Source organism: Malassezia globosa (genome assembly GCF_000181695.2).
Source record: "Malassezia globosa CBS 7966 chromosome Unknown mgl_sf_1.1, whole genome shotgun sequence".
Lineage (NCBI taxonomy): Eukaryota > Fungi > Basidiomycota > Malasseziomycetes > Malasseziales > Malasseziaceae > Malassezia > Malassezia globosa.
In genome coordinates, this window is record NW_001849874.1 from 1100736 (window position 1) to 1126895 (window position 26160).

Genomic DNA, 26160 nt, shown 5'->3' on the forward strand with positions numbered 1-26160 from the left:
TATGATGATGGTGCTGGCAAATATTCTACAGTTAGAATCCTCGCAGGCCCAGGATGTGGCGAACATCGCTCGCATATCGGAGGCCATCCAAGATGGGAAGCAGGTCTAGCAAGGCTTCGTCATTCGGGTCATGTGTCCAGCCCTCAACTGGTATGCCATTCGCCTCTTGCAGTAGATAACTGATAGGCGAATTGTCCACTAAACAGACACGACTGAGATCTTCCTCGACAATCTCAAGATCTTTGAGGTACGAGCCATTTCGCAGTGTGCATGAGTCGCGGAACAGACGCCCACTGATGAGCCCTTGCCCACCGTCAAGCCAGTCGATCACCGGATCTGCGTACTCTTTCATTGACGCTGTGAAGATGACCACATGGTACCAGGAGGCGACTTTGCGCAGAAAATAATCAACCCACGGACGCTTATAGACCTGGTAAAAGACACGCCGCCCGTCAATGTGCACTTCAATCCCGCGAATCTGCAGGCGTGCATGGGAAGGTATGCCTGATCCAAGACCTACAATATTCATCACAGCATCTGTGATCCTAGTTCCCACATGATCACGGACATTCCATGTATTCCACACGGATGCGGAGCCAAGTCGTGAGTGGATTAGGGTTTCGTCCAAGTCTAGGACAAGTACTTTGGGTGTGTGCTGTATTATGCCTGGCAACTTTCGCACTGAACTTTCGTTTCTATCCTTTCGCTCCGGTTCGCTCTGCGACAAGATTGACGATGATGATGACGACGACCTCCCACTTCCATCACGTGCTTTGCGTCGCTGTACAAGTATCTCTACGCTGGGGAGTGCACTCGTCTTGGCACCCAAGGTATTCTCGTCCATCGTCCTACCTCCGCGTGCGTCCGCAACGCGGGGCACAGCGGTCGTCTGCACCCGTGGTGGTGACAACCTAATTGACCTCAACGCACGAGGCCCCCAAAGATTTTTGATATATGGATGCAGGCTGAAACTTACGCAAGCACCGTTCGGTTCGAGCCCTCCAGCTACTGGGGCCGTCACCTGGAGGGGTCTGCCGCCGCCAGTGCGCAGTACGAGGAATTATGTGGAGATACACGAACTTGTAAGGGCCTTTGGAGTAGCTCGACGGACTGAGCGAGTACATCCAAAGTTCTGTGTTTCCATCAGGCACCTCCACTACACGCCACACGTCGTACAAGCCGGGGGAGTGCATGTGTGTTGGGTTCAAGCTTCTAGCTGAGCAGGCACAGTGTCAAGCCAAGCCGAGTCACTGATATATTCATATCTGGCAACATCATCACATCACCCAGCAAGCTCACATATCAAAGCGCGATCGTATGTCATCTTCAACGCGGCCCACTTCATCGACGGGACAAGAGTACCCGGTCGTATTAGGCTACAAGATCGTACAGCTTCTGGGCGGTGGTGGATTTTCTCGGTATGTTGTCCTGCACGTGGGCTTACACCTGGATCAGTGTGTTTCGTGCGATCAATCCAGAGTCTGAGACGCATCCACAAGCTGCTGTGAAAGTCGTATCATACCAATCAACGACGAATCGCCAACCTATTGATCGACGTGCTCTACAAAAGGAAGTGCAAATTCACAGTATCCTCAAGCACAAAAACGTCCTTGCATTCCTGGGATCGGTCGAATATGCCGTGGCATCATCAGCACCTAGCAACTATGTTCGTGGCCTGTATATTCTTCTTGAGCTATGTGCTGGTGGCGACTTGTTTGATAAGATATCGCCTGATGTCGGTGTAGATGAAGACCTTGCGCACTTGTACTTTACCCAGCTCATGTCAGGTCTAACTTACATTCATGGACAGGGCATCACGCATCGCGACATCAAGCCAGAAAACATGCTCTTGGACGCGCAAGGCAACTTGAAAATTGCTGATTTCGGTCTGTGCAGCGTGTACAAGTACAAAGGCAAGGAACGTACACTCCATGGCACTTGTGGGAGTCTTCCTTACATTGCGCCGGAAATGAACGGCCGCCCATACCAGGGCGAGCCTGTAGATGTATGGAGCTCGGGTGTCGTGCTGTTCGCTATGCTTGTCGGCAACACACCTTGGGACGAACCGACGTACCGAAGTCCTGAATATACCGCATATCTTTCAGGTGAGCTCCTGCGTATAGATCCCTGGACCCGCATCAGCGGCGATGCTCTCTCGCTCCTCCGTCGAATGATGCATCCTGATCCAACGCGTCGTGCATCTCTGTCGCAGATCCAGCGGCACAGATGGTTTACCCGAACGAACCCACTCTTGTCCTCCGGCAAATGCAATGACCCTGTCAGTTTGGCTGAGCGTCTTTTGCATGGCCTCATAGTGTCAGGTGACCTTCACTTGTCACTTCATACCGACGGGCAGCGAGCGCCTGTGCCAACAAGTCTGTCGCTTTCGCAGCCGGAGGCGCTCCCCCAGCGTCCGTTGGCCCTAAGTGCAGAAGGTATTCCCTCCTCCACGGCACAACCCGCCCTGGACTTGCGCCAACGCATGACACAAGTGCCACGCACACAGGCAGATGAGTTTACGCAGGCCCTCGGCTTCTTTACGCAATCCTCCGCCGGGCCCATGGGTATAGTTCTGCAACTGACACGCTTCTACAGCACTGCTGCACCTCCAGATATAACGGCTGCCGTCACCGAAGCATTGCAAGTGCAAAATGCACAATATTGTGTCGAAGCCATGTCAGATGCTTCTTCAGACTGGCTTGAATCTTATGAAGATGATGATGATTCACTCGCTTCACGCGGCAATGTCTCGACTGAGTCTCTCCATGGCGCGCGTGGTGCAAGAATCCGACTGAGTCTGGTCGATCGACGGAAGTGTGCATTGAAAGGTGAAGTCCGCATTGAACGTGTCGCTGAATTGCCACCAGATATGGGCATTCACGCAGGACAGCCTGGAAGTTTTGTGCTAATGCGCCGAAGCAAAGGCAATCCCTTAGAATGGCGCCGCTTGTTCCGCGATCTGTGTAAACATCCAAGTGTGCGTGCTTCTATGGCTATTCCACGCGCATCATAACCCCTGCCTTGGCTGCGTTTGGCGACTTTATTCTCATTTTATGCTTTTTGGTTCCCAGAATACTCTTCCCACCTACTTCCCTCTTTTTCCCTGCGCTTTTTTAAATCATTTTTGCTCGATTTCTTTCACACAAATACTCCGTATTGACGCTTTTCCATTTACTTTTCATTCTCTCGTTCTCTCTCTCTCTCTCTCTCTCTCTAGTCCCAGCGCGTCTCAGGATGTTGTAAGAATGCCTCGTAAGCTGGTCGATGAAATAGGCTCAGCTCCGTCTCGTTCTGGACTCCCAACGAAGCGAGTGACGCGTCACTAGCACTATCAAATATCCATTCAGGATGATCAAGGTTGATGATCAAGTTCGTCGTCTTGGCCCCATGTGCCTGTGTATAAAGTTTGATAGTATCTGTACGTTAGTCAAGGTCCTTTTGTTGTTGTACGTACCCAAGTCAGCCACGACATTCCGATACGCCTTGAATGCTGGCTGCGTTCGCACCTCGTGCCGACATCGCTCAATGAGCTGCGGTGTCGTACACTTTGTCAAGTCAATATCCCTGAGCACGAGAGGCTTCATTGTCCGGAACTCAAAGTTCTTGATGATCCGCACAGTGATGATCGCGCTCGTAAGTGGGCGTGCCTGGTTTGTCACAGTATTGTCAAGGAAGTCAACCTGGGGTGCATAAGGATGATGTTCGAATCCCTCACTGCGTGGTACTGAACTGCCGCTCATGATGCCCGCTTTGGATGTATGAATCTATGCTGTTTTGTATATACGATGAAAGACGCAGCTAGACAAGCTTGTTTCTATGAGCGAGCTGCGGCCGCTGAGCGATTGGACCTAGCCCGATTCTTTCCCGATGCAGGCGCACTCGCTGTGCCAATTGCCAAATCGATCACACGAAGCAGCAGGGCTAAGTGGAGATCCAACGATACCATAGGATCTGTGACCACCTTGTGGACTGTCGTCAAGGCGTCACAAACAGCCTGCTTACCACCAATACCCAGCGCATAGGCAGCTTGCGGAGGTGCATAGCTCAGGACTACTTTGCGTGCTTCCTGGTAGCGTGTGTGAATCTCCTCCTCTGTCCGAATGGGTGTTGTCTCTGTGTTCCACACATCATTCGGCCACCACGATTCGCGCAAGTATTTCAACCAAGATGCTTGTTCATTCAGTGACAGCTTGCTTGCAAAGTACGAGAGTGTCTTGGAAACTGTGCTGACGTAGGTCGTGCGGATATATTGCTCGATGATTCGCAGCATACCCCGCTGCAAAGTCCACGCTTTGTGCATGTTGAGCGCTTCGCGTGTGACAGCAAAGACGGCCGTCAGCAAAACATTGATGTCGTGAAGCGACGGGGTCTCTTCGGGGCATGGCTCACTGGATATTGTGGCTGGAGAAGTTTTCGATGAAGAAGCATTCGACGCTGTCTCTCCTTCAGCTTTGGGTCCCCGCTTCCTGGTCTCGTATGGGACGTGCGTCTCTTTGGACAACGACAATGATGGTGCAGCCGATGTCGCTTTTGAATCAGAAGTAGGGCATGATGGGTGAGGCTCTGTCTCAACATAGGGCTTATTCTCGTATGAATCACTCACTGAATCTGCATGGTTCTTGGACACAAGATCGTGTTTCAGAGGCACGTCGTCGCCTCGTCCGGCAGCGTGGCCATCTGGAATTTCGTCAACGCGCTCCGTATCATTTTTCTTCTTTCTAGGCACAAACGCTAGACCATACCCCTTGTCAACTCCGTGTTTTTCAGTATTTGGTGCTGGCGCTTCAGCTGGTCGCGTCTCAGTCATGTCAGGTCTCAAACCAAAAATGCGTCCAGCGCGGGACGGGGTTGGGGCGAGTTGGCCGATCCCCCTGCGCGCTGAGCCAGCAGCCCCAGCAAATCCTGTGGCAAATGTGCGACCCATACCACCAAGACCTGGCATAAATAAGTTGTTCCAGACGCGTGATTCTTCGTCTGTCGCCCGTGTCTTGTCGAGAAAACGATGCACAGCTTGAGTAGAGCTGTACCAAGCCATGCCATCTTGTGCATGTGACGGAGCCAGCAGCTCTAGCAAGTATCTGCGAATCGCATCACAAGCAACAGAGCTTGTCAGCCCTTTGATTGATGGAAGCGCAGGTGGACCAGACATACCAGATCCCACAGGTCGTCGTTCATACATTCTGACCAAATCGACATGCAGTGCCTCAAATTGCGGCCATGTGCGAATGACAGCATAGCCGCCAGAGCCGTCGTCGCTCTCTTCCTCAACCGTCACAAGCACTTGCATTGTGCGTGAGTCAACAACATGCTCTGGCTCAGCGTTCGCACTTAGATCCACAACTGAAATGTTACGCGGTACATTTATGGACGACATCGTCGCTTGCGGACGCTTACGGCGCGGTTCGTACGTGTTAGAATTCGCGCATGATGCAGTATTCAATGACGAAGGCTCAGACGATTGCTGCGGTTTACCGCGAACACTTGCCAAAAACATGTCATACAGCGCCTGCATACGCCGAAGGAGGGCATTGCGCAAGGGAACGAGCATGGGCGGCTCGATCATGTCATGTTGGAGAATTGACTCCATGGCGGATCGCAGCTCGCTCGTCGCATTTTGTTTAGGGAGCATTGGTAGTGAAGTCTGAAGAATTGCGCGCACATCGCTAGTATACAAAGCAGGTGAACTCGACTCGTGCGTAGCGGCAGCATCAAGTGCTTCTAAGTTCGCATGAAGCTGGATCAGTACAGCGCCTTCACTGGGCTCTGCAGTCGGATCGATGGCCGCCAAATACGATCCCCATGCATCATATACGTCGCTGTCCTTCCTGGACAAAACTTCCTGGACCTTTTTCGGATATCGTACCTGGTAAGACTCTTTCATTACGCGACTGTCTTCAATTGACGGGGGAAGTGGTGGCTCCGACACTTGCGAAGGCACATTCATCGGAGCTGCCCACGGACTCGAAAAGAAATCAACTGGACCTTTTTCTTTCGATCGCTCATTTCTCTTGGCTGCAGAGCTGGGTAATGCAACATGTGTATCAGAAGGACTTGGTGGCAGAGATGTTGAGTGTTCAGGCATATCTGCTACGTCCCTTGACTCAGTTTGCAGAAGAGTCTTGTTCGGATACGAGAGGCTATTGTTCGAGAGGGAATGCGCCGGTCTAGGAGAGCGATCCGGTCCAGGCGAGCTCTTTGACAATAGTGACCTGTTGGATATACTATCATCGCAAGATGCGGGCGTTTCATTCGGTATGACGTCGTCGCTCGACCGGTGTCCATGTCCTGGCGCGTGAACGTCAAGATCTTGCTCAGAGCGCGACTCTCGAAGCTCGCTAAGCACATCTTCGAGCGGGTCTGGAAGGGTCGAGCTGGGCAGTGATTGTCCGCAGTTTGATGATTCCTGGGATGCATGCTCGGACTCCAAGTCGATCAGCAAATCCTGCACTCCTGAACTTTTTGTAGACGCCTTGGGCGACGTCCGTGCTCGTGTCGGCAACGGTGATGATCTCAATTCCGATGGCGATGTTGTTTTCGGATCTAACTGTGTCAGTGTCGAATCAGGATGCGTGTCTAGATTTTTTATTGGAGCTTCGGGTGCATGATTGGGCTTTAATGGCTCACCAGATAGTAGTGGTGACGCCGATGAAGGATCTTTTGACGTAACACCAGATGAGCTCGAATCAGCACCATGAACAAACACTGGTTCTTCTTCCCGAGAGACATGCATAGAGGACGATGTTCTCTTTCCATATTGCAGAATATAGCCGTTGATCACATCAGGATCACTGTATGTTTGAAGTGCACTCCACAACTGCTTCGACAAGACTTCAGAGAGTAGCTCCACGACCATTGACGAGCGTCTCTCTTCTTCTGGCAGGCTTTGTGACAAAAGTGTGTACATGGATGTGCGCAAGCTTTCAATACGGGCGGATGCATTGTCCCAGAGTCCAGGCGCAGGCGCGTCTTCCGAGCGCATATTTTGCATCGCAGTAACAATGACAGACAGGGCAGTGAGTGACAGCTCTGTCGCAACCGTGGCACGATCGTACTGTTCAAGGCGCAGCGAGATCTGCGCAAGTACATGCTCCATGCACGATATCGCTTCTGTGGGAAACGATGCCGAACCGAAAGATATGGGATCAAACCAAGACTGAACGAAGTCGCGGCGGACCAGGCGCAGAATATGGCGTATTTCTGGCTGCAGTGTGGCAGGAAGCAAATCAATTGACATACGAATGCCTTTCTTCGACTTGTCAGGGCTTGAATTGACTTGATTCCCACGGAGAGAGACAATGTCATGTGCCCGTCCACGAAGGACTTGTGCTGTCTCATGTTCGTGCCTTGCTTGACTTGCCGCGGAATGGTCACCAGGAAATGCCAGTTCAAGGTACTCACGCACGACTGGATGACAAAGAAATACAAAAGATAAAGCGAAAACGCATAGCATCGCCAGGATCCCTAGGCGCATGACGACGAATGAAAGAACGGCGATCGCGACCGGTACCACCATCGATGATGACATTGACAAGATCGGCGGTGATGGCAGCAAGGATAAATCAGACGACGACGCCTCCGCTTTGGCATACGACTCGACGTCGCGATCGTTTTGTGCCTCGTCCATAGCGACGCGTCGTCGTAAGACCGTACGGAATCAAGATTGGGCACGTTTCGCTGTGATGTGCTGCTGACATATACAGCCTATTTAGACACGCCTCGTAGCCACACGCGCCACGCATCCCCGCCCTTCCCCAGAGGGCCGGAGAATTTGATCATGCCTCCACATCCTGTAGGCTTCCATGCTAACGAGGAGACCTGCCACAGAGTGAAGCTCTATTTGAAGCCGCCACAGACCTGGTATCAATCTAGTCAATCCCAGTACTTGGTCTTCAAACAGGCTCTGCTTCTAGTAGAAAGAGGCAAGTTTTCCGTGTGTTTGCATACATGGAATGGGAGTCCACGGACTATGGCAGCTCTTGCAGCCGGTAGGACGACCTGTCACGTACGTCAGTTGGAGTGTCACGCTGACAACAGGCTCGAATCCTTGCAAGGCAAAAGACTCGCGATTGATTCTTCCATATGGCTGTACCATTTCCAGATGGCCATGCGTGATAGCGAGGGACGCACGCTTTCGAACGCGCATCTTCTTGGGTTCTTGTGGCGAATTCTCAAGCTTCTCTTCTACGGCATAAAGCCTATTTTTGTATTTGATGGTGGCGCGCCCGTCCAAAAGCGCCGAACCATCGCTAACCGTAAACACAGGCGCACAACAGCCGCTGACTCCCTTGCAAAGACGGCGGAAAAACTTCTTGCCGCGCAGCTCCGGCAGGCAGCCCTAAACTATGCGTCTCCCCAAAAGCAAAGCGGCCTGGATGCGGAACTGTTGGACAATGGAACGGTATACTTTGATTCTGTCGGCCGCTCGAATCAGCCTCAGCTCGGAGGGCGAGTGAACGAGACTGGTTTGACAGTAAAGCCAGCGCTGCAGCCGAAAAGTGCGCCCAAAGACCCGTATCAGCTGCCTGACATGCCACATGACGCCTTGCTCGAGTCAAAGGGTCAGAAAGATTTACGATTTGCGACTGAGACGGAATTGCGCGCGCTTATGAACTCGATCGCTCCTGAAGACCTTGACATGAATTCAGAGCTGTTCCGCAGTCTTCCACCAGAATTGCAGTATGAACTTGTCGGTGATTTGCGCATGCAGTCACGAGGCACATCATACAAGCGTTTGCAGGACATGTTACACGCTGCACCTACGGCGATTGATTTTTCCAAAGCACAGGTTGCCGCTCTTAAAACGCGCAACGACCTCACGCAAAAAGTGCTAACCGTCACGGATGAAATTGGACGTGCTAATATAAAAGTCCCCATGCGTGTGGAAGGCCTACGAAATCGCGAGTATGTACTGACGCACATCGATTCTGGCGACGGCGGATTCGCTCTTGGATCCCGCGATGCTGGTACAACGCGAGACAAAGCCATCATCGTTGATTCGGACGACACGAAACCAGATGTGGCCTATTACAATCACGACGATGACGAGGAGTTGGCAGAACTCGATATGGAAGATGTTGAAATAGGATCGGCCCCAATTGCCCCTGATCCTGAGCTTGACGCTATCGTGCAAGCTGAGCCAGATCCTATTGCACGCAAAGAACGAGCTCTTCAGTTCTTGAGTGCGCGCGCTGAGCAGCACCGCCGCCAAAAGCGCAAAGAAGCTGGTATGGATGATTGGGAAGAACGAATGTTTGGGCATATGGAGCCCGTACAATATGAGTCAAGTGCACTGTTTCATGAGTCAGACGTGGGCGATGCTGCGGAGGCAGTGGAAGCAGCACAACCCAAGGAGCCTATTCTCCTCGACGAAACCTTCGAAGAAGTGTCTTTGCCTTCAGCGCTTCACGCGAAACCAATTCGTTCTCGTTCACCCACGCCTCTGCCGTCGCCCACTCCAATGCCTGCCGAGCTGAGCGCATCAGCAATATCGACTGCACCACCTAACGTATCATCGTCGCCACCCGTGGCGCTTCGCGGTGACGAACCGGCTGCTCAAGCCTCGGCTGCTTCTGTGAGGTCGCCCCCTTCACAATCCACGTTAAGATCACCAGTTCCCACCGTCGCTCCACAGGCTATTGTTCATCCTGTACAGACAACCTCGTGTGAAAACGAATGGGATCCAAAGCACTCGGAATCTTCCAGAGAAGCTGATTCGAATGTTCCACGTGGTAGTTCCTCCATCCCACGCGTTGATACGATGGAGTCCGGAAATCCTTCACCCATGCGATTGGTCTCTGCCAACAAGCTCAAGGTCACAACCGGGGAATTGGATGAAAATGATGAGTCGCACAGCGCCATGGCTCGAGCAACAAATAGACACGTTGATTCGCTTGAAACTGATTCATACGTGAATGTGTCAGATGCTTATCTGGCTATGCCAAACGCTGCACCGATATCGATACCCGTTACGCCAAGACATGATGCCTCGAATGAGCCTTTTCATCATAAGCATGAGGCAGCAAGTCGTGATGTATCCGAGAACAAGACTCGAGAGAAGTCCCCTGTCGCATCACATGTCGTACCACTCAGCAGCGCACCATCGAGTCCAGAACGTTTCGAGACATTGCGAGATGCAAGTCCGTTGTCGGAGCGTGCATCATCAGCATTTCCCTGGTCGCCTACACCATCGCCGGAACCGGTGCCACTGGGACCGGACGGATTCCCGCTTCCTACCGCGGAAGAAGTCGATGATGTTGAGAATGAAGAAGCACACGAGCTTGGACAGTTGGAAGGCGACCAGTCGGAGTTCGCCGACTTTCTCAGTACGACCACAGGGCAAAGTCTTCCGGCTATGCGAAAAGAAGTCGAGGCAGAAGTAGATGCATTGCGTCGCGAACGCGCACGACTTCGGCGCTCCGACGAAGAGATCACACAACAGATGACGGCGGAAATTCAGGCTCTCTTGCGAATCTTTGGCTTGCCGTATCTGACGGCGCCTATGGAAGCCGAGGCTCAGTGTGCACAACTTGCAATGCAGCATCTCGTGGATGGAATCATCACAGACGACAGCGATGTCTTTTTGTTTGGCGGCACACCAGTTTACCGCAATATGTTCAACAATCGTCGCTCTGTGGAGTGCTACTGGATGAACGACATGCATCGAGAGCTCGGCTTGTCTCGTGAGCGGCTCATCCAACTTGCATTTTTGCTGGGTAGCGATTACACGGAAGGCCTGCCTGGCGTCGGGCCTGTGCTGGCGATGGAAATCCTCTCTCTTTTTCCAGGTGATTATGCACTCGTTCACTTCCGCGAGTGGTGGCAACATGTGCAGATTGGTGCAGACGACGAGGTCCATGATGCCCGCTCGAAGGTCCGCCGGCGAATCAAGCGTGCGCTACGAGACAAAGTGCATTTATCAGAGGAATGGCCCGACCCACTTGTGCAGCAAGCATATTGGGAGCCTCAAGTCGATGACAGCGACGAGCCATTCGTGTGGGGCCAGGCTGATCTTGATGCCATCCGCGCATTCTTACAAGAGTACCTGCGCTGGCCACCGAGTAAAACGGACCAGTACGTCCAGCCTGTCATGGAGCAGCAACGCAAAACAGATCGCTTGCGGCGCGTGCAAGCGACGCTTGATCAGGCTGGTTTTACGGGAGGCCGCGTCCCTGCGCCCGCACGAAGCAATGCGTTTGAGTCAACACGCCTGCAGCGTGTTGTCCAAGACTTTCGGTATGCGCAACGCACTGACGAGACGGAGCCGCCGAATAAGCGCGCTAGATCTCGGCCTGAGCCCCGTGCGCAGCGTCGACGCCCTCGGTCGGGGCACTCAAGCGACGACGACGCATACGAACCGACATCCATCCGGCATCGACGTCCTTCCAGCCGCTCGCGCGGGCAGACATCATCGTTGCACCTTTCCATGTAAAGCTGCTATGTAGACACAAACCTACTCGACATCCTGCTCATCTGAACGGGCCTGTTTTTTTGTCAGCGTCAGTCACAGTTGCTCTCATCACACTCCATCAAGAGTGTTGACGCAAATAGTATGTTCACGTACCGCTGCCTGCGGACCGCCAAGTTCAGCAGCAAGGCCATCACGCGGGAACGTCTTGCGCATCATAGGGGGCTGAAACGATGTCTTGTACACAAGGAGAGAAAACAAGCTTATGACGCCCACAGCTGCAAGGAAGTGGCGCAGAGCCAAGGGACCTGGCACCTTGTATGCATCAGGGGACCACATGTTCAGCACATCGTCTTGCTCATGGAGCTGGTTGTGTGAGTATGCAGCATGGGTATGAGTAAGGTACGTACAGTCTCGCCATATTGCCGACGGTCCTGCGTGTCCCACCAGTGGCGACTGTATGGGCGGAACTGCTGGTTCTGGAACGGCATTGCAGGGTAGTCGCCCAGTTGTGGGTCGACCTTGTCGCCAGGTACAACAGAGCCGCGAGGCAGATCCTTTGGCGGCATGTGAACGTCTTGCATCCGCACGACGGACGTGCACAAGCCACGCATGGGAGTGAGGCGCGACACAGAGCGCCATGCCGGTGTCATATTCTGAAGGATGAATCGCTGCATGCCGTGTGGTAGTTTTTCAAACGGATGGCAGCAATGGCAGCGAAACAAAGCCACGTTACCAATCTGACTTGAAACTTCAGGGGGGGAGGGAATCGGACGACTCACTGGGCTGGCGCCGGTCGGCTGTCGGCGTGCACGACCGAGCCACTGACGACCGACCGACACGTTTGTTGGATAGGTCCCAGTTGCCACATGTTTCTGTGACACCACATAAGCCTTCTAGGATAGAAAGACAGGGACCCACTGATTTGGCCGGCCGGCCGAAACCACTCACGGAGCGCACGCATGCACATGAGGCACGTGACATGGACGACCTTAGTAGAAGGGGGCAGAGAGAAACACTGCCCGCAATGACTGGCTGGAGTCGAAAAGTTTGCCTCGGGCGCCTGCGCTCAAATTTGGAGAGCAACTCCGATCGGTGACGTTGGTATTTTGACCCAGTGGCGGCACAACAACATCACCCACATCCCTTTCCCACGATTCAACTCGCAGTATGGTGGATATCCAAGAGCAGGATCAGTGGATCAGCTATCTCAGCGAATGCAAGCAGCTGAGTGAGAATGACATCAAGCGCCTGTGTGAAAAGGTACGCATAGAAAGCACCGCCCAGCCTATCTTGCTGACTGAACTGTGGTAGGCGCGTGATGTATTGCTGGAGGAGTCCAATGTCCAGCCTGTCCATTGTCCTGTGACGGTGTGCGGTGATATCCACGGTCAATTCGTACGTGATTAGGGCACATGACGTGTGCTTTTGTAGTGTGTCAACTTACACACTATCCAGCATGATCTGTCGGAACTGTTTCGCATTGGCGGCAATTCACCCGATACAAACTACCTGTTCATGGGTGACTATGTCGACCGTGGCTATTATTCGGTAGAGACAGTGACGCTCCTGGTTGCACTCAAGGTGCGCCACCCAGACCGTGTGACCATCTTGCGTGGTAATCATGAGTCGCGCCAGATCACTCAAGTGTACGGCTTTTACGACGAGTGTCTTCGCAAGTATGGCAACGCAAATGTGTGGAAGTACTTCACCGACCTGTTTGACTACCTGCCACTGACAGCTCTGATCAATGATCAGATCTTTTGTTTGCATGGTGGTCTTTCCCCGTCCATTGACACACTTGATCAAATCCGCCAGATCGACCGTGTGCAGGAGGTACCTCACGAGGGCCCTATGTGCGACCTTTTGTGGTCCGATCCTGATGATCGCTGTGGCTGGGGAATCTCACCCCGTGGCGCTGGTTACACATTCGGTCAGGACATTAGCGAGGCGTTCAACCATAACAATGGCCTCACACTTGTCGCTCGTGCACACCAACTTGTCATGGATGGCTTCAATTGGTCTCAAGAGCGCAACGTTGTTACGGTATTTTCTGCACCGAATTACTGTTATCGTTGCGGAAACCAAGCTGCTATTATGGAGATTGACGAAAACCTCAAGTATACGTTCCTGCAGTTTGACCCCGCTCCTCGCACTGGTGAACCCCTTGTGTCACGTCGTGTCCCCGACTATTTCCTTTGATGAACCAACACAATGTTTCTCTTTTTTTTTTCTCTCTTGTCCAAAAAAAATAACGACGCACGACTTATCGGTCTAGTCCGTCCACACACACACACACACACCCAAAAAAAATTAGACCTGTTCGAAGGACCGTGTGGTTCAATATCATAGCCTATTTTGTAATGATATATCTATAGGAATGCTAGCTTTCTGTCTCGTTTCTGTTGCGCGGTAGGGACAATGGAAGGGAAGAGAAGGGAAGGGAAGAGAAGAGATTGGGTATGACCAAAAGTAGACGTGAAACAAAAAAAGGGGCAGATCATTAAATTGTCCTGCTGCGTGACAGTCTTGAGGATAGACACACAACAAACACGGAACCAACGATCAGCCATCACTAGCATACTTAGGCTGCTGTTGTGCCGAACTGCTTTGTAATGGTTCCGAGAGCCTCGTTCCACTGGTAACCATTCGTACGGAACACGCGGCTCAGCATGAACGGCCTCACATCATAGATTTCCACACTCTTGGCACGCGCTTCTAGCTCAGCGAGTGGAACGGAAATGACTGTCGGTCCGGTCTCCGACCTCATAGCATGGTGATGTCGATAGTGTGTAAAGCGCATCTTGTCCTTGACAATGCCACCCAGCAGGAACGCCAGGAGCTCGTCATGATCTCGAGCCTGGTGGATGTACTTGCGAAAGCCTCGCTCTAGCGTGCGCTTAATGCTGATCTTCTGTGCCTGAACGAAGCTCTCGACAGTTGTGCGGATCGCCACATCGATATCATCAGCTCGCACATAATCACGCAAATGCATCTTAGCACTCGCCTCGGCCATACGAATCATGCTCTCTAAATGCCGTACGGTAATGGGATAGGAGCCAGTATTCAGACTCTCTCGGCGCAAGTCTGCATACAGACGCGATAGACGCTCCTGGTCAAGCGTATCGAGTCGCGGACGAACGTGATCACGCGCGTATGTGATATACTTGCGGAGCAAGTCCTGGGGAATGATATCGGCATCCATGGATGTGGCAGCGCGTGTCTCGTCGACATCTTCATCAAAGAGGGGATGTGCACGTAGGTGGGAGCTCACGACGAAGCGCGCAAGCATCTCATCCTGGACGGGATCAACAATGTCTTTGACAACGCACAAGACGTCAAATCGACTGAGGATCGGCTCCGTCAGCTCCACGTTCTGACTGAATGGAATCGTTGGATTGTAGCGGCCACGTACTGGATTGGCTGCGGCAATAATCGCGCAGCGTGCTTGCAACGTCGCAACGATGCCCGCTTTCGATATAGAGATGCTCTGTTGCTCCATAGCCTCGTGGATTGATGTGCGATCGGCATCGTTCATCTTGTCGAACTCGTCAATGAGACACACGCCCTTGTCCGCCAGTACCAGCGCGCCGCCTTCCAGAGTCCACTCGCGCGTCACTGGATCACGGCGTACACCTGCCGTAAGACCAACAGCCGAGGCGCCCTGGCCCGTCGCAAACACAGCACGGTTCGCAGTCTTCTCCACGTACTTGAGGAACTGCGACTTGGCAGTGCCTGGATCACCGAGCAAGAGCACATTGATGTCCCCACGGATGCGATGCTTGCCACCAACGTCCTTCGACACTCCGCCAAACAGGCTCAGCGCAATGGCCGTTTTGATTCCCTGGTGGCCATAGATGCTAGGTGCTATGCTTTTGATGATGCGTTTCCCAATGCGATCGTCACGCGCCAATGCACGGATCTCTTGCTCGTCATCTTCCGTGAGCCGGAATGCCGCATACGCGTCATCGCGCTTCGCAATATGGTTCGCCTCCAGCACGGTAGCAAACACAGGGAAACCATGCCGCGTATTGAGCGCAGCATCAAAATTGTTCCGGTAGATGCCAGTAACTTCGACTTCTTCACCAGGCTTTACACTGTCGACCAAGTCCCACAAAAGAATCACTTCTCTGTGGCGAGGCAAACGGCCAGGCGGCACACTACCCGGCGACTCTTGCAATGTCATTTTTTGGTAGTTGCGATACACCGTCTGTTCGCTGTTCACGCGGAACGGCCCGCGTCGTGAGCAGTTCGAGCAGTAGCTGATCTTGACCTCTTGATTCGAGTCTTGCCAGAACGGGCCTAGCACCTCGCCACAGCTCAGACAGTCAAACTTGACGTACTTGAGCTGCGGAAACACGCCGCTTCGCCGCGTCACTACGCCACTTACACGTACAAGCGAGTTCAAATGACTTTGTCGAAGATCGCGCAGAGTGGAAGACGTTGGTAAATCTGCAATGCGGACGTGGATTTCCGGGTGGATCCGGTCGTAGGACGGGTAGTACAAGCAAATCACGTCGAACGCGACCTCGTCAAAAATCGGCAGAATGCTGGCCGGCGAATTCGCAAGAAAAAACGCGAGGATCGCCTTGGCGTCAACAAGATGCAGAAACGAGACCTCGAGTGACTCAAGGTTCATCTCACCGAGCGTCTTAATCCGTTGACCGTACACACTCACGCCCTGTTCATCGACATACGTCACGAGAAAGTTGCGAAACTCACGCACAATCGTCCGGCGCACATTTTCCGTCGCAACCCAGCTGGCTATGCTATCCGCCTTGATGTCACTCAGCTGTTCGATCGGCAATTCGTCAACTTCGGCTGCATCTTCTTCCTGCACTTCGTCATAATGTCGTCGACGTCGGCGCTGCCGCAGCACATCGTCCTCACTCTCGTCATCACTTTGCAAGAACACGGGCGCCCGTCGACTCATGCGCCCCACACCTTCCGCACGATCACGTCGTGCCATGCGCAGCTCGGCTAGTTGCCGCGTCGTCGCATCCATGTGCTCGAAATCAGCCTCATCCAATCCCACCGCCTCATACGTGTCAAGTTCAGGATTCGCTCGATAGTCACTGCATGCGTGCGTGTGCGTGTGTAAGTAAAGCCAGTGCCACGTACGCCATCATGGTGTCGTCGAATAGGTCTTCACCATCGTCTTCGTTCTCTGCACCATTCACAAGGTCGTCCGGGTCGTCATCAACCTGGTCCAGCATACTGTGTGAATCCATATCGTCCGTAAAGTCTGACAAAGCGCCAGGTGGCGATGACGTCGGCATGCTCGAAGCCGCTGTAACAGATGCCCGGTCACCCTGTCCGGACTCACTCGCACCTGAATCGGGCCATGGCGACGATGGATCAAGGGGACCTTGCGATGTCGAGCGCCGGCGCTTTCGATGAGATGTTCCTGGATCAGACGACTGCCTTTGTCAGCCAATGTTCCTGACATCAATAGCACGTACCATCTGGACTGTCTGTCAACGTTCGCGCTCACGTTTGCGTCAGAGAATGGGTTTAAGCGTTGCACTGAAGAAGAAGAAGGAAAACAGGAGGAGGATTGAGGAGGACTGAAGAGAACTGAAGAGGGAGATAACAAGGATCCTCGTATCTACCGGATGATGGATGATGAACGAAGTGTCGGACGCCCACGAACTGCCAGGATCCAAAATTACGGCGGATTCTTTGACTCGTGCGACAAAAACTCGCCCGACTCCAGCGCTATATGGCCTCCACCTATGGACTAGCACGTCTTCCACAGCTCGCTTCTCATCTACTGGTCCGGCTGCTGTCCCAAGGATATGACGCCTGGGCCGTCGAGTTGTATAGTTTCTGCCCTTCTGAACCATGGCGCCGTAACGCACTCTTCGCGAGCAGGGCACTCACGAATCCCCCCCTCAATGCAGCTTGTGTTACTGGAGGACTCTTTCGCACAATCAGGTGTAGGTGTGTGTCGAGAGGTCTTGACACGATCACTTGAGCGGTCGTGCCCTGTGATTCTTGTGTGTCTCCAACATGATCCGAATTTGTTTGGAAGGATCAACAATGCCCACAATATATGCATTCTGGATCATCACTATGACTCGGTGGCTCATGGTATGTCTCTCGCGCGGGTGGAACGAGAGATCCTGGCGGCGATTGACAAACGTATGTATGAATGGCATCAACACTTACCAAAGTATCTCAACACACACGTACGACTGTACTTATCGACTCGCTTGATGCGCTGATGGAGTCGACGATGTGCACCGAACACGATGTGTATGTGCTTGTTCGGCGTCTGTTATCAATTCTCCCACGCTTTTCTCGCTTGGTCTTGCGCTATGATGGCGATCCACTCGCCTCAGCTGCATCCATTGTCGCAACCATACGCGGCCCCCAGCTCTGGATGGGTATACAGCCTGTGCATGACGTTTTGTCGGGGCCGCCATGGACACACGTCACACTCTCTGTGCGTGTTCACGCGATCGAATTTGCCAGATACGTCCAGGAAACGTATGGGCTACCTCCCATTCCATCCAATGCAATGATTCGTCGTGCTGCATTTGAAGACGCCCATTTAGAATACCCCGTTGACGATCCGCTCCCACCCGACCATCCACCAGACATGAGATTCTGGTCGGTCGTGCACCACGTGTCCCGGCGCGGTCCACTGGGCCTTCTTGATGATCATCGCAGTGCCGGGTGGTGGGGTCCGTCTGGTCGGAATGCTTGCTTACATTCAGGTGATTCAGCTCCGACTGCAGCGCAAAGAGAGCCCATTATGAAATGGCATGACCTCTTGGAAGATCCCAGTGGATGTCTCTTTCTTGAAACGCACGTGTACATGTCTAGTGGAAAGCAACTATGTGAATGGGCTCTGTGCGGCTACGACCAGCTCGGGCGTCTTCGCATCAAGGCGCTTGATCCCCTGTCTACAGCGCCTCTTGCACCGCCAGCGCCCGTGAATCAGGCCGCGAGCGATGTGCCCTTCAATTTGCAAGAAACACCACAGCAGAGGGAACGTCGCGAGCAAGTTCCGTTACCTTTCGCGTACCAACTTACGCAGCCGGCGTCGCAGCCATCCTCCTCTGCGTCATCCGCGCCTGGCCTCCGCGGCACTACAGGGCAGAGCACCATATTTTTCGAGCCTGAAAGCGAAGACGACGAAGACGAAGACGATCCAGACGACGATCTCGACTTATGACGCTCGGCGATTCAGCGTCTCAAGCAACTTGGCAACAAACAGGCAAGATAAGACCAATAGCACGGATACACCGACGTTTCGTGGACTCCATACCGATGGATCTTTTCCGCCAGATTCTGTTCTCTCGTCAAGGGATGGCTCAGTACCTTTCTCTTGAGCCGGGGTATACGACCTTTTCTGCGTGTCATTTGTCTGTTTCGCAGGCCGAGTCATGTTGGGTAAGTCACGCATAGAGTCACCGGCATATTCCGGAAAGAGCTGCACAAATTTGCGCTGGGCCTTATTGAATGCATGGGAGCATGCAGCTAGCTGCACTCGTTCTCGATGCGTCGCCCTCACAGAGCCGGCCGTCATTTCATCCGTGCACATGAACGACAGGAGTCCCACGAGGCTTGGGTCTGGTGAGTCGTGCGTGTACGTACATGCTTGCAACGGACCACGCAGGGTTCCAACTTCCCGGATGATAGTCGCTCATAGACTGATGTGAATCCTTGTCACCCATGTCATAAAGAAACATACCGTGCAAATTTTCTCGTTCGGCGCGAACCTTCCACTGGGCGTCTGGACTTTGATTCCCCTACCATATGTCAGCAGAAAGAGCCACTCAAACGTACGGAGGCTTAAATGGATAGTCCGAGGGAAACAGAAGCTGTCCCCAGTATTCACCGCCTTCGTATGGCGTGCCTTCGGGCCCACGAAGGATGAAGTGCCACTCTAGCACATTGTCTTCCCGTGGACGAGCAAAGCAGAATGGTGGGGGATCTTTTTCCATAAGCGCTGCCTCTTTCCCAAGCTTCTCGTTAGTACTAGTTCATTTTTTTGGGGTGGGAAAAAGGGGTGAGGGTAACTGACTTACGCGTTTCGCCGCTGCTTTCGACACCACCATGGCCTTGAAGTACGAAAAATCACAGCCCTCGCACACAGCGATGCAATCTCACTTGTTCCTCCACATCATGTAGTCCTTTGCGCATCTGCACCACACTACATTGCCTATTTTCCCCACATCGCGCCGTAGGCCCTCAGCTTGTCACGTGCTTACAACGCGCGACGCGTCGCGGCGCATCGATTCAGTACTCACATCACGCTTTACATGGCGTTTGGGCAGCAGAGAACGCATGGCCGGCGTGGTCGCCCGCCAAAAGATCCGAGTGCGCGCGCTGCTGCGCAGCGGCATTTGATGTCCACAGACGATTTCGATGAGTCAAGTTCCAGACATACCAGGACCTCGCCGCCGGCAGCGCCGGCGTCGTTGGCATCTGGATTTGCCAGTTTGAAATCGCGAAAGATCCATGCGGACGATCAGCCAAGCAGTAGCATGTTACAGTCGGACAGTTCGCAACAAACCGTGGAAGAATTTGAATCTTTACTCCAAGAAATGCGCTCACGGTATGAACAAAGTGTCGATGAGCGTGTACAACAGGTACGTGCGATCGAGTCCATGTGACAGTACAAACGACTCACACTCACAGGCTATTCGTGAGCGCGATGCGATTCAGGCACAATTTGATCGCCTTAAAGATTTGCGCGTCACGCAGAGCGAGAAAACTCTCGTGGAGTGGAAGAAGGCCAGCGAGACGCGACATAGACGTGTGTATGCTCTTGCTACTGACACATTCCAGACGCACTCGAATCACTCTCAGTGTGGAAGAACCGCGCTGAGCATGCTGAGCATCGGCTTCGCGAGCTAGAGCGGGAGGGAGCGACTGTATCAACTGGCTCCAAGTCTGACTCGTCTTCGGTGCGAGTTGAAGAGCTTGAGCGAGAAGGTGCGTGTGTTTCCCAGCCGGCATTCACAAATTATCTAACAATCACGATAGTCACCAGTCTATCTGAGAAATTAACACAAACTCATCAAGCTTTGTCTGAAGAACAAGCGAGGCGAACAGAGCTGGAGGATCAGTTGCAATCCCGCTCTGGTGACAAGGCCGTACACGAGGACGAACTAGCGATCCGCCGAATGTATGAGGACATCACTGGATTCATTATAAACGAAGTCGATATGTACAATCCGCAAGAGGAACAGCGGCGGTATCGTATTGTATTTAGCGGAGCCGACTATCACGGTACGTGGCCCCAAGTCTACTGACGCAGACTTGCAATTTTCTTTGGAGGAGTCGAAGCTCGTAGTTCCCTCATCGTCGTCGTCATCAAGAGACAGGGGCTATACACTGTCCCCTCAGATCCGTGACGACTTTGTGTACATTCCCCACATCGACCAAACACGAGATGCTGATTTGCTTGCATCGCAGAACATGCCGGACCACTTCCTCGAACAGATTCGTTTCGAGAGGGGTGCCGCCATAAAATTCTTAACTGCTCTCCACCGGAGTTTAAAAAAGTAATGAATGTATTAATTTGTAGATATGGCCTCCATGGAGCTTCTTGTTTCCTTTGCTTGGCAATCGCAAGCATAAGTCGTCCATGGCAGCCCTGCGCGTGTGGAGTGTCCGCGAAGCTGAACTCCGCGGATGAATCTGCTTTATACGACTTCTCCTGTCGAGGACTTGATAGTCAAATAAGAATCCTGTTTGTCTCCGCGGAAAAAAATGAATTTTGGGCGTTACGTGAAAACACACAAAGAGGCGTGATGCGCCAGAACGTGCAGCCCAAAAGTGTTTTAGCGCAAACACATAAAAATTGTTGGCGTGGCTCGTGATACCAACTACTCGGATCGAATCTTGTCTGTCGCGAACGTCGAGGCATGCAAGAGAGCCGCGAGTTTTACGACGCGCGGACCGGTCCGCCTAGCTTGAATGTCGATCCTCAAAATGTTAACGGCGACGTGAGTGCCCCTGTGTCCCACCGCGTGCCAGAGATCGAAACTATCGATGGCAACGACAATACCAGGGGCAACCCAGACGAGCCGGCACCTGCTCTGCCATCGAGCTCACATCCACTCGTGGACGCGCATCATGATGCTCCTGTTGATATACAACGGAGCCAAACGGAGTCCACGCACGATTTGCCTTTGATGAAGACCCCAGCTGCCATGCCGTCAGACTACTCGGTGTCACCGGCGGAGCCAGTGGCTCCAGAAGCCAGTCACGCGAATACCTACACTCACAAAGCATACCCCGTGCAAGTTCTGGATCCTGTTGGTGTGGAAGATTTTGCCCATCGTATGGATGACATAACTCGCAGACAAAGTATAGCATACTCAAAAAATGGTGACCCTGAGAAGCAGCCGTACCAAGTGCCTGGAACGGCCAATCCATTCGACGAAAATGCTCGCTTCGATCTCGCTGCTTTCCTCAAGTATCAAAGCGAGACTCTCCAGGAGCGAAACAATGAGCTTCCAAGAATGGGACTTGGCTTCGAACATCTCAGCGTTACTGGTTACGGATCAGGCGCCAAGTTCAATTCGAGCGTGGCGTCTTTGTTCCTCACACCATTTTACTTGCCTTCGATCATCATGGGTATGCTTCGCCCGCATGTCAAGCACATTTTGACAGATGTCACTGGTTGTGTCAAGCCTGGCGAAATGCTTTTGGTGCTTGGCCGCCCTGGTAGTGGCTGTACGACATTGCTCAAGTCACTTGCTTCGTATCGCGATGGCTACCGCAGCATTGAAGGCAAGGTGCTCTATGAGGGATTCGATCACAAGATGATCGACAACACCTTGCGTGGTGACGTTGTGTATGCGCCTGAGGATGATAACCATTTCCCCACTCTCAGCGTGAAGGACACACTCAACTTCGCAGCTGCTACACGGACGCCCAACTCTGACTATCGTGTCACTTTTGATGACAAGAATACACGCAAGCAGTTCAAGAAACTGATGCGTGAGGCAATTGCGACGATTCTTGGTTTGCGCCACACCTATAACACCATGGTCGGTGATTCATTCATTCGTGGTGTTTCTGGTGGTGAACGTAAGCGTGTCAGTATTGCTGAAGCATTGGAGACTCGCGCTCGGATTCTCATGTTTGACAACTCGTCGCGTGGTTTGGACTCTTCGACGGCACTGGAATTTGTCGAGTCACTGCGTATTGCCACAGACGTGCTCGGCCTGACGACCATCTCCAGCATTTACCAGGCAGGCGAGTCTATCACGCAAACCTTTGATAAGGTGGTTTTGATGAACAAAGGGCACTGTGTGTATTTTGGCCCAGTGTCTCAAGCGGTCGACTATTTCAAATCGATTGGTTTCGTTCCGCAAGACCGCCAGACCACTTCTGACTTTTTGGTCGCCTGTACGGATCCAATTGGTCGGAATATCAACCCTAACTTCGAGTACGTGCCTCAGACCGCTGAGGAGATGGCAGAGGCATTCCGTACATCTCCTTGCGGCCAGGCAAACGCACAAGAGGTTCAACAGTACATGGCTGAGATGGAGAATCAACGCGCTCATCATGGCAAAGAAATCGTAACCCAGTCTCGTGACCAACGTAGCAAACGCGTCTCGAAGAAGGGTATGTACATGCTTTCATGGCCTCAGCAAGTGGCTCTCGCCATCAAGCGCCGTGCTCAGATTGCCTGGGGAGATCGCTCGACTGCGATAGTGTTGTCTTGTGCTTTGATTTTCCAGTCCATCATTATGGGCTCGGTCTTCTTCCAAATGAAAAATAACTCAGAGGCCTTGTTCTCTCGCAGCGGTGTTATGTTTTTTGCCCTTTTGTATAACAGTTTCGCAGCCATGGCTGAAGTGCCAAACAACTACCGTCAGCGACCAATCATTATTCGTCACAAACGATTTGCTATGCTCCGCCCCTCGGCTGATGCATTATCACACACATTACTTGACATTCCCGCACGTTTCGTTCCCCTGGGACTTTTCAATATCATCCTGTACTTCATGGCTGGTCTATCGTATGATGCAGGGAAGTTTTTCATTTTCTTTTTCTTGACGATGTTGGTGACATTTAGCATGGTATCATTCTTCTACTCGCTAACTGCCTCGTTCCGTTCTGCGGCCGTCGCAACGATGATTGCTGGTCTTGTCATTATTGATTGTGGTTTGTATGCCGGTTTCGCTATTCCGAGACCCTCGATGGTTGTTTGGTGGCGCTGGCTTTCGTACTGTAATCCGATCTCGTTTGGATTCGAGGTCCTGCTCACGAACGAGTTCCGAGGCAGGATCCTGGATTGCCACCCATCTCAGCTTGTCCCACCAGGTGCTTCTGTCAATTATCAAGTTTGTGCTGTCGAGGGTTCAAGGCCTGGCACAGACAAAATTGATCCAATGAGGTATCTGGATCAGAAGTACGGCTACAGTTGGGATAACACGCACAGGAATGTGGGTATCATTATTGGCTTTTATGTCTTCTTCGTTCTCGTCTATATGTTCATGTCGGAGCTCCAGACGGATCCATCATCAATGGGCGGTATCATGATTTTCAAGCGCGGACGAGTCGACCGGAAGATGCTCGATGAGTTTGCCGACGATCCAGAATCTGCTATGATCAAAGATGAGCACGTGCAAGAAGCTAAAAATGGCGAGGAGGAAAAGCCCAAGGGCACTCTTGAAGTGTCTGACGAAGTGTTCAGTTGGCAAAATCTCTGCTATGACATTCAAATCAAGGGCAACCCACGCCGTCTTCTCGACCATGTTTCTGGATTTGTCTCCCCAGGAAAAATGACAGCACTTATGGGTGAGAGTGGTGCAGGCAAAACGACTTTACTCAACGTGCTTGCACAGCGCACAGATGTCGGGGTTGTCACGGGCGATTTCTTGGTAAACGGACGTCCACTACCTCGCTCGTTCCAGGCTGACACTGGCTATTGCCAACAGCAAGATGTGCACCTTCCTCAACAGACAGTGCGTGAGGCTTTGCAGTTTTCTGCAATACTTCGCCAGCCTCGCGAAACGCCCAAGGAAGAGCGGCTCGCCTATGTGGAAGAGGTCATCCGTTTATTGGAGATGGAGCGTTTTGCGGAAGCCATTGTCGGCGATGACGGCGAAGGTTTGAATGTTGAGCAACGGAAGCGCCTTACGATCGGCGTCGAGCTGGCGGCGAAGCCGAGTCTTTTGCTTTTCTTGGACGAGCCGACGTCTGGTCTGGACGCACAAGCAGCCTGGTCGGTCGTGCGTTTCTTGAAGAAGCTGGCGTCTGAGGGTCAAGCGATTCTGTGTACGATCCACCAGCCGAGTGGAGAGCTGTTCAATCAGTTTGACCGATTGCTTCTGTTGCAGAAGGGGGGTAAGACGGCTTACTTCGGCGACCTTGGACCGAACTCTTCCACTTTGATTGAGTACTTTGAGACGCGAAGTGGAATCAAGTGTGGTGAAAACGACAACCCCGCAGAGTACATCCTGGATGTTATTGGCGCTGGTGCCACGGCCACAACAGACAAAGACTGGTTTGCATTGTTCCGTTCGAGTGAGAAGTATCAGGAGCTTGAGAGAGAACTCGCGCGTCTGAATCAACTCGGACAGAAGCCCATGGAGATCTCGACAGAATCGTCCGCCCGGCTCGATCGTGAGTATGCTCAGCCATTCTCTGTGCAACTCAAGGAGGCTGTGCATCGTGTGTTTTTGTCCTACTGGCGCAACCCGACATACATAAGCTCCAAGTTATTCTTGAATCTCGTCGGTGGCTTGTTCATTGGCTCAAGTTTCTGGGGTCAAGGTGATAAGACTTCGAATGCCAGTCTTCAGAACAAGCTCTTTGCCACATTCATGTCTCTTGTGCTTTCAACATCGCTTTCCCAGCAACTGCAGCCCGAGTTCATCAACCAGCGCAACTTGTTCGAAGTGCGTGAACGTCCCTCGAAGTTGTATAGCTGGGTTGTATTCCTTTTGAGCCAGGCCATTGTCGAGATTCCTTGGAACTTGTTTGGTGGAACTCTGTTCTGGATTCCTTGGTATTACATGGCGCAGTTTGGCAGAGAAAGCTCGCGTGCGGGATTCAGTTGGGGCATGTATATGATTTTCCAAATTTATTTCGCGTCCTTCGCTCAAGCTGTCGCCACAGTTGCACCAAATGCAATGATTGCATCCGTTCTATTCTCCACACTCTTCTCCTTTGTGATGGTGTTTTGTGGTGTCATCCAGCCCCCCCGACAGCTTCCCTATTTCTGGAGAGAGTGGATGTTTTATTTGAGCCCATTCACATGGTTGATTGAAAGCATGATGGGTAATTTCATACATGACAAGGTTGTGAGGTGCTTGCCGGATGAGTTGAATGACGTACCTACTCCGCCGGGCACATCTTGTGAACAGCACATGGACTTTACGGTAAGTCTTTCACGGGCTGATCAATCGCCCTTGGACGGCTCGCTTCCTGGCTTTGGCTATTACGTTGCTGGACAAAATGGATCATGCCAATTTTGCTCGATGCGCAAAGGTGAGGACTACTTGTCTAGCATCAAGTTGAAGTCGGAAAATCGATTCCGAGACATTGGTTTCATGTTTGCCTACATTGTTTTCAACTACTTGTTGTATGTGGGCTTGTACTATCTGATGCGCGTCCATAACTGGAAGAGTCCTTCAAGAATGAAACAATCACGCCCTCAACCCAGCGCGCCGCAGGAGGACAACTTTCCGCAGCAAGAAGGCTTGGAAACCAAACACTTGAACGCCTCTGAGAAGGAGACCACTCCATCACCATGACTTGCTTTTGAATGCATTGCT

General features: G+C 52.4%; 9 protein-coding genes across 9 annotated transcripts; 4 read left to right on the forward strand and 5 right to left on the reverse strand.

The window, feature by feature from the left end:
* Nucleotides 1–31: 31 nt before the first annotated feature.
* On the reverse strand, nt 32–844 carry MGL_0493 (uncharacterized protein; the record flags this gene model as incomplete). Its single annotated transcript, XM_001732666.1, has 1 exon — nt 32–844. The coding sequence occupies one exon, from the start codon at nt 842–844 to the stop codon at nt 32–34; it is 813 nt and encodes a 270-aa protein (XP_001732718.1).
* Nucleotides 845–1420: 576 nt separating this feature from the next.
* On the forward strand, nt 1421–3013 carry MGL_0494 (uncharacterized protein; the record flags this gene model as incomplete). The annotated part of the gene is made up of 1 exon (XM_001732667.1): nt 1421–3013. One exon carries the CDS (start codon nt 1421–1423, stop codon nt 3011–3013), a length of 1593 nt encoding a protein of 530 aa, XP_001732719.1.
* A 200-nt stretch (nt 3014–3213) lies between these two features.
* On the reverse strand, nt 3214–3584 carry MGL_0495 (uncharacterized protein; the record flags this gene model as incomplete). Its single annotated transcript, XM_001732668.1, has 2 exons — nt 3214–3416; nt 3455–3584. The coding sequence occupies 2 exons, from the start codon at nt 3582–3584 to the stop codon at nt 3214–3216; spliced, it is 333 nt and encodes a 110-aa protein (XP_001732720.1).
* A 230-nt stretch (nt 3585–3814) lies between these two features.
* MGL_0496 (uncharacterized protein) lies at nt 3815–7624 on the reverse strand (the record flags this gene model as incomplete). Its single annotated transcript, XM_001732669.1, has 1 exon — nt 3815–7624. The coding sequence occupies one exon, from the start codon at nt 7622–7624 to the stop codon at nt 3815–3817; it is 3810 nt and encodes a 1269-aa protein (XP_001732721.1).
* A 474-nt stretch (nt 7625–8098) lies between these two features.
* MGL_0497 (uncharacterized protein) lies at nt 8099–11428 on the forward strand (the record flags this gene model as incomplete). Its single annotated transcript, XM_001732670.1, has 1 exon — nt 8099–11428. The coding sequence occupies one exon, from the start codon at nt 8099–8101 to the stop codon at nt 11426–11428; it is 3330 nt and encodes a 1109-aa protein (XP_001732722.1).
* An 87-nt stretch (nt 11429–11515) lies between these two features.
* MGL_0498 (uncharacterized protein) lies at nt 11516–12057 on the reverse strand (the record flags this gene model as incomplete). Its single annotated transcript, XM_001732671.1, has 2 exons — nt 11516–11770; nt 11815–12057. 2 exons carry the CDS (start codon nt 12055–12057, stop codon nt 11516–11518), a joined length of 498 nt encoding a protein of 165 aa, XP_001732723.1.
* A 517-nt stretch (nt 12058–12574) lies between these two features.
* On the forward strand, nt 12575–13606 carry MGL_0499 (uncharacterized protein; the record flags this gene model as incomplete). The annotated part of the gene is made up of 2 exons (XM_001732672.1): nt 12575–12667; nt 12863–13606. The coding sequence occupies 2 exons, from the start codon at nt 12575–12577 to the stop codon at nt 13604–13606; spliced, it is 837 nt and encodes a 278-aa protein (XP_001732724.1).
* Nucleotides 13607–13988: 382 nt separating this feature from the next.
* Nucleotides 13989–16869, reverse strand: MGL_0500 (uncharacterized protein; the record flags this gene model as incomplete). Its single annotated transcript, XM_001732673.1, has 3 exons — nt 13989–16479; nt 16526–16824; nt 16867–16869. The coding sequence occupies 3 exons, from the start codon at nt 16867–16869 to the stop codon at nt 13989–13991; spliced, it is 2793 nt and encodes a 930-aa protein (XP_001732725.1).
* A 4419-nt stretch (nt 16870–21288) lies between these two features.
* Nucleotides 21289–26139, forward strand: MGL_0501 (uncharacterized protein; the record flags this gene model as incomplete). The annotated part of the gene is made up of 1 exon (XM_001732674.1): nt 21289–26139. The coding sequence occupies one exon, from the start codon at nt 21289–21291 to the stop codon at nt 26137–26139; it is 4851 nt and encodes a 1616-aa protein (XP_001732726.1).
* Nucleotides 26140–26160: the final 21 nt, after the last annotated feature.